This window comes from Chelonia mydas, chromosome 17 (assembly GCF_015237465.2).
Source record: "Chelonia mydas isolate rCheMyd1 chromosome 17, rCheMyd1.pri.v2, whole genome shotgun sequence".
NCBI classification, from domain to species: Eukaryota; Metazoa; Chordata; order Testudines; family Cheloniidae; genus Chelonia; species Chelonia mydas.
In genome coordinates this window covers 5,057,472-5,071,675 of record NC_051257.2, presented here as the reverse complement: position 1 = coordinate 5,071,675, position 14,204 = coordinate 5,057,472, and the positions used below count along the sequence as shown (strand labels likewise).

General features: G+C 38.8%; 1 protein-coding gene across 11 annotated transcripts in view; it reads right to left on the bottom strand.

Moving 5' to 3' along the window:
* Positions 1-5,089: 5,089 nt before the first annotated feature.
* GDPD1 (glycerophosphodiester phosphodiesterase domain containing 1) overlaps positions 5,090-14,204 on the bottom strand; it is a 45,111-nt gene continuing 35,996 nt past the window's right edge. For 4 of the 11 annotated variants that reach the window (XM_043531341.1, XM_043531344.1, XM_037880895.2 and 1 more), the window contains one exon: positions 5,090-13,248. In XM_043531341.1, the coding sequence (XP_043387276.1) occupies positions 13,126-13,248 (123 nt within the window). In that variant the 3' untranslated portion in view covers positions 5,090-13,125. The remainder of the gene's footprint in view (positions 13,249-14,204) is intronic. The other 7 variants (XM_043531345.1, XM_043531346.1, XM_007057644.4 and 4 more) reach the window with 4 other exon arrangements.

Genomic DNA, 14,204 nt, shown 5'->3' with positions numbered 1-14,204 from the left:
GCAGCAAAGCCATCTAGTATGACCTGCACATTTCCCAGAGTCACTACCTTTGATAGCAGCAGCTCAGTGATTGTGTTGGCTACTTGCATCACAGCAACCCCCACAGTAGATTTGCCCACTCCAAATTGATTACCGACTGACCGGTAGTTGTCTGGCATTGCAAGCTTCCACAGGGCTATTGCCACTCGCTTGTGAACTGTGAGGGCTGCTCTCATCTTGGTATTCTTGCGCTTCAGGGCAGGGGAAAGCAAGTCACAAAGTTCCATGAAAGTGCCCTTATGCATGCGAAAGTTTCGGAGCCACTGGGAATCATCCCAGACCTGCCACACTATGCGGTCCCACCACTCTGTGCTTGTTTCCCGGGCCCAGAATCAGCGTTCCCCAGCATGAGCCTGCCCCATTAACACCATGATCTCCAAATTGTGGGGGAACGTGGTTTTAGAGAAAAGTGTGTTCATGTCCTCATCACCGTGCTGCTGTCGCCTCCTCGCCTGGTTTTTCAGGTGCTGGTTCTGCATACACCGCACAATAATGCACGAGGTGTTTACAATGGTCATAACTGCTGTGGTGAGCTGAACGGGCTCCATGCTTGCTGTGCTATGGCGTCTTTTCCTGCTCGGGCAATCCAGGGAAAAGGGCGCGAAACGATTGTTTGCCGTTGCTCTGGCGGAGGGAGGGGCGACTTACAACATGGCTCACAGGATTGGCTTACAGGGAATTAAAATCAACAAAGGGGGTGGCTTTGTGAGAAACTGAATGGCCCCCTCAAGGACAGAACTCAAAACCTCAAGGATAGAACTCAAAACTGGGTTTAGCAGGCCGTTGATTTCACGGAGGGAGGGAGGAGAAAATGAATACAAAACAAATCTGGTTTATTTCTTGTTTTGAGCCACTTCATCTATCTTTATACATCTTGCTGGCAGCAGACTGTGCAGTATAACCACTAGCCATAGTCATCTCCTGGGTGCTCGGCAGAAGATGGTGCAGTATGACAGCTGGCCATCATCTTCTGCTGGCTGCAGATTAAAAAACAGTGCACTGCCGGTAGGACTGAATCACCATGAGACGAAACTTAAAAGGGAAATGACCTGGCTGAGTCACTCCCATGTTTGCCCAGGCACCCCTGACCTCATCGAGGTTGGTTAAAAGAGCACCCTGGACTATGTCAACGACGGCTACCAGTCATACTGCACTATCTGCTGCCAAAAGGCAATAAACTGCTGCTGTGTAGCAATGCAGTACCACATCTGCCAGCACCCAGGAGACACACGGTGACGGTTAGCTGAGCGGGCTCCATGCTTGCCGTGGTATGGCGTCTGCACAGGTAACTCAAGAAAAAAGGCGCAAAACGATTGTCTGCAGTTGCTTTCACGGAGGGAGGGAGGGAGGGAAGGGGGGCCTGACGATATGTACCCAGAACCACCCGCGACAATGTTTTAACCCCATCAGGCACTGGGATTTCTACCCAGAATTCAAATGGGCGCAGAGACTGCGGGAACTGTGGAATAGCTACCCACAGTGCAATGCTCCGGAAGTCGACGGTTGCCTTGGTACTGTGGACATACTCAACTGTATAAAAACGCTTTCTACAAAACCGACTTTCGTAGTGTAGACAAGGCCTTAGACAGGTTTAATAAGAGTTTACACTGATGTAGTTTAACTCAGTAAATTACCAAATTAAGTTAAAATAGTTTAAGTGCATTTATGTTAGGAGTGCTCATCAGTGTAGCTAGATCTATTTTGGTTGCATCAGTGAAACAAAATCTAGAGTTGTGCAAAAAACCTGTTTGTAGATCAGCCTTAAAGCAGTTCAGAAAAATTATTCATACACAGCCAATCAAATGCGCCTGTGTACCAGCTTTTTAAAAAGTAAAATAAATTACTGAGGTGTTTAAGTTTGCATATTGGAGATAAATGCATTTAAATTAACTTACGATGTCTCTAACAGAGCACATTCTTCTTACAAGATCAACTAGGATGCTGGGTCCAAAGGTTAGAGGTGGCAGTCAGGACTCCTGGCTTTTACCTTAAAAATAATGCTACAGTAATGGTCCAAAATCCTAAATATTACATTTGTTACACTCAGTGATTTGGGATTGTAATTTTAATATAATTTTACTATAAAATACTCAGGTAATATATATTCAAGTTCAGCTGTGCTACTGATTCACTAACACCCTGGGCAAGGCACTCACTTTCTCCATCTGTAAAATGGTCAGACAGGGCAACAGTTAATGCAGGCTGTACTGCACGCATTTTCCATCTGCAGTTTGCTGCCTTTGGATGTACAGAAAAGTAACACAAATATTGAGCCTACATGACTACAAATAAGATGTACAGCCTCTTAAAGAAGGGACTGTATGTGAGTCAAGTCAATGGAATATGATTTAGTTACTTACAGTCTGTCTCCTTCCCACCCATTAATGCATGTAGTGGCTAAAGTCCACCCAGTGTGGAGTTTCTATTTAAAAAAAAAAAAAAAAAAAAAAAAAAAAGATGACTGCTTATCACTATAGAGTTTCAATTGCACTAGAGGTAAAAAGTCTCTATGTGTTGGAGGTTGTTCATACATTTTTTCAGGTGCACAAGTCACACAAATTGCTCCCTTAGTGATCCTTTGGGGACCCTGTAGCAGTAAAACATCCCCTTGGGACCACAAAGCTGGGTCATTGTAATTCCCTCTTTACAGGACTTCTCAACCACTCACTTGTTTGGAATGCAGTATATTTGCTAACGGATTTGAGCAACTGAGATTGCATACCTGCCTTTTGCTCTTTTCTGTCAATAAAATGGTGGGTTGATGTTACACGGTCATTTGCTGGTTGTTAAAGCCCTCTATAGTGTAGGCCCCTGTTCTATTAGAGGTGTCTGTTCATCAAATCTCATCTATGCTCATGTATCAACCACCTTTTGTCAGATGTCAGTGTCATGTCTTAGGTTGGTAGGCAATAGGCAATTTTCTACTTTATTATGAGGGGCCCCTAGGATGGCTAATTATCCCTCCTTGAAATGTTAGTCTCTGTCTTCCCACATTTAAAAAAAATTGCAAGATTTTTTCATCTATCAGGTTTTTTTTAATTTGAACACTGCTGGCCAATTAAGGGGCTATATTCTCCTTCTCCTTTCCCCCATCTTAGTAAGTTGTATTAACAATATTAAGCGTTTGTACCCTATAGTTAACATTAAAATGTGGCCTATGTACAAATTCATTCTCCACTTACCTAGAGTTCTGTGACCCTTGGAATGTTAATAGAATGCAACATTTTATTCCATACCCATATTTGTTTTTAATATAATATTAACTCCTTTTGTTAGGAATCCAAGCGTACACAATAGTACTGCTTGCGGCTTTTAAAGCAGGCTACAGTCATGTTGCAGAACCCTGCTGGGGAGGATGAAATGGAGAGTCTTGTATGCCATTCACCATATCAGCACTTGAGTATGCGGATGCCTTAAACTGGTTCTGAGGACCAGTTCCTTAAACATCAGTGAAAGAGTGAGTTTCATTGAAGATTTGTAAACAGGTTGATTTTGCAAGTACAGAACAAAGAGTATTGACTTTTTTGGAAGGGTAGGCTGTTCGAAGACTTTGTCCTGCTACCTTTTCCATTCTGTAGAATACAAACCAGTTCACTTTTCCACAACTATATAGAGAACCATGTCTCAAAACAATGTGGCACAGTGGACTGAGCACTGAAACCCCAAGGATTAATTCTGGCTCTGACACCAGTTTGCTGTGTGGTTTTAGGCAGTTGCTTAACTTTTCTAGTCTCAGTTTTCCTATTTGCAAAAAGAGAAAACCTCTCTCAAAGGAGGGTTATGAGGCTTCCTTGTCTACATGAGACTATTGTCCAATTTAACTACATCTGTTTAGAAATTAATGTAGTTCAATTAGTGCAATCCCTTTGTGTTGACACACTTATTTCAGTGGAAGAGTGTCATATCCATTTAGCTTGAGTAGACTAGGGGTTGGACTATTTTAATTAAATTGGTTTCTAAAATCATTTAATTAAACTGGTACAATTTTGTTACATATACAAGACCTTACAGGGCAAAATCAATAGAGTAACACTGCCTAACACAACCAAGTATGTGCCTAGTGTCTTGGATGAGTACATACTTGGGGCGGCTAGCACCTCCTTTTGCTCATGCCCTTGTGGCTACACTATTTTTAGCATGCGATCTTGATCAGAGCTAGCACAAGTATGTTCCTTCAAGCTGGGAATTACATGTCCCACTCAAAGTGCAGACATACCCTAAGAAGGTGCCATTGTTATAGGGTCACTTTACCAATTATAGCACTAGACTTTGTTCAACATATAATATTACGAATGCAGCTCTGTCCTTCCTCCCTCAACTCCTCTGTACCTTGTTATTTTAAATGCCCTTTTATTGTATTTTGTCCAAACTAACCTGAAAGTTCTTCGGGTCAAGAATCAGTTTGCTTTCTATTGTCAGGTATCCAGCACACCCTTGGGTACTGTAAAATAATAATAGAGTAAAAAGTAACCAAATTATTTAAGTTGCTCATTACAAAATGCTACATGCAACCATTTTATTGCTTCAACTTATCTGTAATAGCCTTGAACATTAACCTATTGCAAATTATTTACAACAGATATCTCCAGTACTGCTGCGTCTGGTGTCCTGAACATTTGACTGATACAGAAGCAAAGAAAGCCATATGTTAGAAGTTATATTAGCTTTATACCTGGGAATTAAGATATTTCTATCCCAAACACAAGTAGTGGAGCGGTAAGTAGGTGTTCTTGGGAATGGAAAGCATCACAACTCAGTATAAAATGGAAAGGTTTATTCATATTTTAGTAAGACTTCATCTGACACTCTTTTTCCTGGCAGTTTAAGAACTACTTCAACTGGAAAGTAAAACAGAGCAAATATTTTAAATATAGGACCCATAGAAACTATAGCTTCTTAAATTTCAATATACAACCTGGCTATTCCCCAAAACCAGCTTTTTAGAAGAAATTATACTTTACCAAATTAAAGTGTCAGACAGCTTTTCCTGCTAGCCAGAGATTGAGCAATCATCTTTTCCATGGGAATTTAAACAAAAACACCACCAACCTGCTTTAAAAATGGCCTATATGTTTATTGGCCTACCACAATCATTACTTTATAAAAATTAACTCATGACATTACATGAAAATAAGCAGATACAACACTGCAGCACAATATCTATCTTAGTAAATGCTACCTTTAAGCACACAAATATACATTTGTAACAACATTTTCCATTACTCAATACCATTCATCTGAAATGGCTTCAAAAAGTTTTTCGTGTACCATAGGTTGTAATCAACAGTGGTGCTGACAGAAGGGAATAGTGTGGGAATGCAAAAAAATAGCTGCAGGCCAAGCTGTATTGCATTACACAAAAGGAGGTGTGCACTATACCCTAAACATCTTAGAATACTCTTTAGCCTTTTCAGGAGCAGGTTTATGTTACAAATCTGGGATTTGTTACCCCTTCTAAAAGGGGTAAATGGTAAATTCAACCTCAAGGTTTCCATATTAGGAAGACCATACACTCCACCTCCACTCCAGATATGTCTTGCATCCGTCTCTCATACCCCAGCAATTTCAGTTAGATTTTCCAGCAAGAAATCAAATTGAAAAAAAAAAGTGCTGCCCCAAAGCATGTGGGTAAATATCCTTCCCATCAGCCTGCCACATAAAATCTACTAAATGCTTTGATCCCTCAAATAGCCACCCATACTGCCCTGGAACTTTTAAGATTTCAGCTGAAGTGAAAGAAGATTTAAAACTTAAAATCCACAGCTCAAGTGTTATTCAAAGGATTTCACCCTGCAGAACAGGTGGAATTGTGATGCTCCAGGCCTATAGAACTATCAACTTGCTGCCCCAGGCGGGTAAAAGTGCATGGTCATGAGCATGCTCCAATGAAGACCTTCTTCAGTCAAATTTAGAGCTATGCTCAAAATATATAGAATAGACTAAATTATGCCTGCAAATTGGTTAGCTGTCATCAGGAGCATCATTTCAACGTATTACTTGGTAGGTTCATACTTTAAGTGCAGATCTTTGAGAGTATCAATACATTGTTTATCATAATTTTGGGACAGTTCTTTATTACTAGAGTGAGAAGTATTCATCACCTGTAGGGAAATCTGTTGCAATGGACCAAGTATCCTAAAGAGGTTACAAAAAGGCATCTCTGCAGAGGATACATTAAAAGCAATTTACAGAAGCTACATTGTAAGATCATGTTTCAAACTATCAAGTTACCTTCAACTTCTCATTTAAGTGCAAGTCAAATGGAAAATGGTAAATGAAGAAAGTTAAGATGAAACCAATTTTTTTTTTAAAGGCAGTCATGTCACTTGTACAAGTAGCTGCTCTAGTTTTCAGCCTGTTGGACCCAAATCCTCAGAGACAGCAGTTTATGTGCACAGAGGATGGGAAAACTGCATTTTTTCCCCAGAAGGTTGCATACAAAATCCTCCACATCTGCAAAACTGCTACATTCTATGATTTATATTAATGAGCCTAATATATATAAATAGGTCAGAGCAGATGCTCAAACAGCCATGACACACGAGATCATCCTGTTGCTGTTTTGAAAGCCTGTCCTATTATATTACTGCATGTCACTTTACAAATGTGTGACCTTAATTATGGCCTAATTCTGATAAACCTATTAATCATTGCTCCAGATCAATCACCAGCCATAGTGTGACACATTTATACAAAAACGGAACAAATACTTCTTATAGCCACTAGGGAGGCAAATTGGTGTGTTACTGTCGTTTAAAAACTAAAACCCATAATTTCTACAACAATGTATTTACTAAGAGCTTTTAAGGGGCTGTTATACAAACAATAGGTCTCACGCTGAAGTTCTGAGCACCAGCCGAACTTAAATGGGAGTTGCCTAGTGCATCTCAGATTCAGGTCCAATATGTTCACAGATGTAGCCATTTACTAAGCCCACTTAATATGCACTACCACTATGGTTAACATTAAAATGCTTAATCCATAGTTAATACTCCATGTATTTCAGTGTCTTGGATAAATAGCCCCTTGCCGGGCATATTCCACTGGGCTAACAGGTTAGATTCTTATCTAGGGGCAGTGACTGTCTCAGACTCTCACTCTTATTCCTCTTGCTCAATGACATTCCAAAAAACAGTTTTACCTACCTTAAACACAGTGCAACACTACAGTGCAATGCTTGCACACATCAGAATAGTCTGAGTTAGCATGTGCGGGAGGTCTTCTATATGAAAGGGCATAATCTAGTTTGGCAAATGGAAATGCCAGTGCCTCTTGATGCCTAACTCAATTTGATACGGCTGCTGTTGGAGACAGAATACTGAACTAGGTGGACCATAGGTCTAAGCCAATATGGATATTCTTATGTTCCTCTGTAACATGTCACTTTACGAAGTGCTGTAACATGTCCTGAATCCATTTGTTTTGCTTCCATGTGTACCTGAAGCACAGTGGAGGTCAGAGAAGCTATACTTGGCCAATTTGAGATGGACAGACTAGGAACATTTTAGAATCTATGTAGCCACTGATGCATTCCTCATGACATCCCAACTTGCACTTGAATTGTTAGATACATACTCAAAAGCAAAACCAGTGCTTAAAGAGGCGGGGGGGGGGGGAGGGGAGAGGGTCACAGACCTACCAATTTATTTATTACATCTAGCTCTGTTGCTGAGGAGTACACTTTAAGCACTGTTTTACCAAAGCTGCTGCTCCCAGATTATGACCACCTTAAGAACTGACCAATATAGTTTTCACTACTTCCCTTCACTACTTCTCCCTCCCCTACCCAAAATCCTCTCACTACCTTCAACTTGTCACCTCCCCAGTTACATGGTTTGTTTCCTTGGTACTTTTTCTGCTTGCAAATCATGTGCCAGTTCTGTGTGGTTACAAAATCTGAATGAGTTTATGATGAAGACTCAAACTTTGATCTAATGTCTTCCTGCATTAGGCCAGCAGCCTTCACTGTAGCAGACTATGATAATTCTAACTCCTTACTCTTCAAACCTAGAGTCAAGGAGTGTGCATGTTTTAGCCCTAATTGTGCAAGGTGCTGAATACCCTTGGATGGATGATGCTAACAAATATTACAATTCAAGACCAGCAGAGAGAATTCTCGCACAAACAGTTCCTCCATCTTGGAAAAATAATGATTAAAAAAGGCACTCCAACTGGGCCATATTTGCAATCCTTAAGTTTTGGAATGTCTGCTACTTGTGGTTAGATGCTAGGGATCTTCACACTTGGCCTCTCTTGCCTTAACACTTTCACACAACCCCATCTACATTAAGTTTAATATCTGTAGTAACATTTTAAGAGTTTATTACATATTTGTAGATTCATCTCTCTCCTTCCGCCAATGTGTGTCTGAAGAATTTTAAATAACCAACATTCAAACCAGTCTGTCATTTTAGGAGCATCTGCTGCCTCTTCTGCAGAAGAGCCTTCTTTAAACATTCATGAAGCACCACTAACTCGATTCTGAAGCAGAGTTTTGAAGAAGTCACTGTCAAGCACAGTCAGTCCGATGAGCATATAAGGCAGCGCTTAGTGGGTGAAACATTACTACTCAGCCACGTTCAATATTTGCAGATGGACTTTCCCCAGTTTGGTTAGCATCAGTGACCTGCTATACTGCATCTTCATCTGTCTGAATGCAAGCATGCAGTGGCCACTTCAGAGAATATGTTCAAACCCAGGTCCTTCAATTAGGAGCACACAGTGCATTGCTGGACCTATTCCAAGACCTATCACCGCTATACGAAGGAACCGATGCAGTTTCCCCACGGATTTCTACGAAGTTCACAACAGGAATCATCTCCCAGTCTGAACAACCCTCCAACAGACAAGGAGCAGCACTAGATCACTAATGTTCATTGCATTTCAAGAGTATAGTAACATGATCCCAGAAATCAGTCTTTATTAAAGGCAAGGAAATTAAAATGAATGATTATTCAGATTAGATCTTTTTGAGCAAAAGTGTTTTAATGTGTCATTTCATAAGTCTTAACCTATCTTTAAAAAGAACTAAAGACATTGCTTCATAGTTCTGCACCAGCAGCAGGAGAAGCATGTGACAATGTTTTCAAGTTAAAAGTGCATGGAGTATTTTGCCACATCCTTCATACATAAGATACCTCTGTCAGAAGAAAGAGAATGCACTGAACAAATGTTTAGAATGACAAGTACCTGAAAATATCCCCTCCCTCTGCCTCGACAGAGGGACTGATACATAGCACATTCTCTTGGACAACAGTGCAAGGCTTGACCACATGTTCTTCTGTACAAGTATCTGGCATTTAAACCGCTACACTGATTTCCGGGGTATTCAAAACAATGGTTTAATAGAACAAACATTTCTGTATTCTTGTATAGTTAGCTAGATCAGTAACTGATTTGTTATATCCATAAACAGGATATCACAGCCTTACAAGTACTGTGCAACAGCAGTTCAAAATCTCATTCAGCCAATGTCTTCTGGTGTCCTCTGTGTGCTAAGAGTAATCAAACTTTGGCTCTTAGCAGAGGTAAGTGGAAGTGAATGAATTACATATATTTTCCAGAACTGACCTCCATTAATCCTCATCTCCAACAACTTTCAGATACCCAATAACAGATTTATGGATTATCAAGACACAGGCCATTTACAAACATTGCAGTCACAAGTGGCATTTAAATGTGGGAAGTTTAGTGGTCATAGTGTGTGCTGAGCCCCTGAAAAGAGTTCCATTGTCACAAGAGTGCTGAAGATGACCTGAAATGATAGAACCTACATTTTGTTAACAAATGAAATTTCCTATCATTTCACTTTAATTACAACACTTCTGAATTCAATATAGAATAATAAAGCAGAACTGTTCATCCATGTTGGGATTTGGGAAATCTGAGTCTCATGGTATGAAAAAATAGCTGAGAAGTCTAAAAGCCATGAATACTACATTTACAAAGCTTAGAGCTTTCCCCAATTTCAAACAACTTTTGGCTTTAAAGCGAAGGTGATAAATGTCATTATTCTCCAACAACTGAGATTTTTTTTTAAAATACAGCATGCATGTTTGAAACATGGAAGCAATGCATCCAGAGAAGGAAAAATAAATCATTCAGGTCCAAACACTGGGCTGATCTAGCAAAATAATGATGGGGCAACTTTTCTGTGAATACAGGCGTGGCCAGAAATTAAACTGTAGCAGGCAGCAGGTGCATAGGCTCAGAAGAAGGAGGGGGAGTGTTGCTCATTTCCCATATGCAACAAAACAGTATTCTACAGCTCTCCCTTTCTGCTAAAAAGCAAGGCAGCTAGTAACTATACTGGTTACATGCAATTATCTGGCTGAAGCTTAACTGGTCTGGACAAAGATCTAGAAGCTTAGCATATAACAAGTTACTTGAAAATGCATATTTTTCATCTGAATTGTTAGAACCTTACTTCTATTTTGTTCTCTTTCACTGAGATGCCAGAACATTGATTGTATTAAGACAAAATTAGATTCACATCTATTTAAACCTAGCTACATATTTGCCAAAATCCCTAATGTGGGTTCACTTAAAACTTCTTCAGAAGAGGTTTCTTCCATATAATCTACTCAGGGAAAATATTCCTCAGAATACAGATGACATTTAGTAGCTGTTACACAGGGTGACTATAGTGCACCTGTGAATGTTCATCCATCCAGACAAGCTTAACATTCAAACACTTTACTTTAGAAAGCAGGCCTGCTTGCGCCCTAGAACAGCTAACAGGCTGCACGATTGTTGCTCTGGGACACAAGATGTGGGGTGGGAAGCTAAGGAGGGAATCAAGATATCCCTTAAAAGTTTAAGGAGGCAGAGAGAAAATTCTTATTTTAAGTCATTCCTTAATGAAAATATTTGTACGTATATTATTCCGACATCTGACTAGGTTTTATTATTGAGTGAGGTCACATTCTCAAAGCTGAAGTCCCTCAAAAGAGGTCAGGAGCAGATATTATTGTAGTTTAGTTCCAGTCATGTCTAAGGACTAAGTTACTGAGCCTTTTACAGCTCATTCCGTACATACAGACCACATCATCCAAAAATACATGAAAACAACAGTGTTAAAGTAGTAATGCCAAAACACACAAGAAGAAATCACCAGCTCCATTCTTTATTTGACATGCACATGCAACTCCTGCTGGTGATAACGGGAACAGAGAGTGTGCATTTCTAGGGCAACCTTCTTCCCTCGATACTCTGGATTTCCTGGCTTTTCTTAGTAACATTACTTCATCGGTGTGCATATCTAAATTTCATGCATATTGAATTTATTATTTTTGGTTAGGAAAAAAAATTCCCTTAAAGATGAGACAGAGCTAATACAAACCACTGCCACTCTGATTGTCAAGATATATATTGCAAAGTGGTGGCAGTGGAGGGTTGTTTTGTTTTTGAAGAGGCAGGATAATTAAGTAAATCTGTTTAAGGTACTTTTACACAAGTACTAACCAGTGGTTCATAATACACATTAAACGTATATTTGTCTTAGTGAATTATTTTAATGGCAGTTTCCTTCGTTGTTCCCAAAGGTCTCATCTTTGGTTCCTCACATTAAATATGATTTCCAATCCATCAACCCAATGGAGATTGTGTGTTAACATCTCAGTCAAGCAATTAATTCCTGTGCTAAATCTTTATGCAGATATATTCAACAAAATTGGTGCAGAGAGTGAGATTAACGTATCTCAGAATTCCTCTGCTATCAATATTACTCCCCAAGAGGCCCTCAAATTAGGCATCAACAGAATGCCAGAATTCAGTTTTAAAAATATCTCCAAATCCTTTTGGAACTACGGTGGTGGGGGGGGGGGGGGGGGGGGGGGGAATCTAAAAAACATTTATTTTTCTTTTGTAAAGATTTTACACACAGTACTGAATTCTGTTTTCCTCAGTCAATGGTAAGTGCAACCCTCCTTTTCTGGAAAATTGGCTAATGAATTGCCCAGGTAGCATTGTGGGTATTATCTACCAAATGAGCTACACTTGCTCTGTTACTCATTCCAGATTAGCCCTACTGTACCTCAAGCCAGAACTACAGGGGTCTGATTGTGGTAAAGATTATTAAAAAAATATCTGAAAGAAAACTGAGAAATGAATCCTTTTGTGGATTTTTCATCTTTAGCACCTTTCAAGTTTAACCTAAACTAATTAATGAAGATATACAAATATATGCAATTTATACTACAAGTCTGGAAACAACTACCTTTTCAATATTACAGCAGTAAAATTGGTTTATAAATTCAGATTTAGGCAAAAAAAAGTCATCCCTTGTCAATAATAATTAAAAAAAAAAGAGTAACATAACAATATGATAATTCCAGAAGGCAGGGCTAGATTCTAAAAATACTGTACTATGATTTATTGACTAAACTGGATATTATTACACCAAAAAGGGGTCCAAATTATAGCTGGAGACTAACCCCAACATTCTCATTAATAAAAGCAATTAAGTAAAGCTATGTTGGTCTAAGGATTTAGTTTTAGTCAAAATACATTACTGTAAGTTACTACCTTTACTGACTACACTTTGCAGGGTAATCTGTCCAGATATCCACAGATCCAACTTCTTACTTTTCGTATGTGCTAGTTTCTTTTCCTCAATGCAGATCACCTGGAAATCAACAGCCAGTTCAATCAATGAGATGTAAATACAATGACGCAGTGCCAGTTATTAATCTCTATCCAACAGCATTTGACAGGAATAGTTTCCAAATGCTATTTCTTGATGTCTGGGTATGGGAACTTGTAATAGATAAAATACTGCATATTATTTACAAGTACCCTTATCCACAGCCTTCTTTCTATACATCACCATCAGTATAGTGTACGCTTGCTAAACAATCTATTTACAAATGTAAACTATGGTATTAAAATTTTAAATAAATAAAACTGTATACAATCTCTACATCATGTAATGATTTAAGAGTGAGGTAATATAACCCAGCTGATTACATCTTTCACCATTGGGCAAGTGATTTATCCATGTAGTGCTAAAAAATTCTGATGAAGGAATGAAATCCTTGGCTCACTCTGTCCACTTTGTAGGGTCTTGCTTGATTTTTTTGTTCCCCTTTATGCTGAATAATTGTGTAAAAACTCCTTAAGCTTTGTTGGATAGTCTGTCATCACTCCAGTTGCTCCCAAATCAAATGCTCTCTTATATTCTTGTTCTTCATTCAGTACCCAAATATACACCTAAAGACAAAAGTACAGAATGGACAGATCATCTAGGAAGTCATCAAAATTAAAAGAAAATGTACACAAAAATTAAATAAGGAAAATTATGATCTAAATAGTTTCATATTAGTGAAAGGGGAAGCCAGGTGTATCCAAGATGCTCACATCATCATGACATCAACATCATACATAAAAACAGGTACCTGACTGCAAATCTAGGAAAATAAGTTCTCTAATGACAAATGATACAAACTTCAACCTCTAACTGGCTATAGAAGAATGTGAGTCTCTCTGTTCAGACATTCCCAATTAGTAAAACTAGTATTAGCTAATGCAAAGCTGATAAGGGACAAGTCGTTTAATGGGTTTTGTAGAGATTTTAAAAAAATCAAATATGAAAAGAAATGTTTTAATAAAATCAAAAAAGGGTTTTCAGTTAAAAGGGCTTTTCCCAAGCATCTAAATATTTCTTTAAAGTGCAGGTGTTAGTGTCTGAGTAACAGAAAGCGACTACAGAATTGAATGTGAAACCTATAAACCTGACTATGAACAGAATAGTATTTTATAATCTATCTTGACTGCCTGTGATAAACAAGGTACAAAAAGTGCACATCAGTGGTGAAAAACTAGTTAGATTTTAAAAATCTGTTCAATTTGGATAATCTCTAGTGTTATTAGTAACAAAGGTAAGGAATTTATTTAAAATGCTTTTATTTTGATAAAGTCCCTTTAAATAAATACTTTGGGGGGCAAGAGTATCTTTCCCCCACCTCCACTCCCTGCACTCCCTTATTAAAATGTCATTTCTTCTGGAAATCTGTTAAAAGCCTTTTCATATTAAAACGTCAAACAAGTAGACAGAGAAAAGTAAACTACAAATATTAATTAGTAATCAGATGCAAGGCTTCACTTAATCCACTGCAACTTTTATAAATACCGTAAGGACTGGACTAAAGAGGATGCCTACTTTGAAA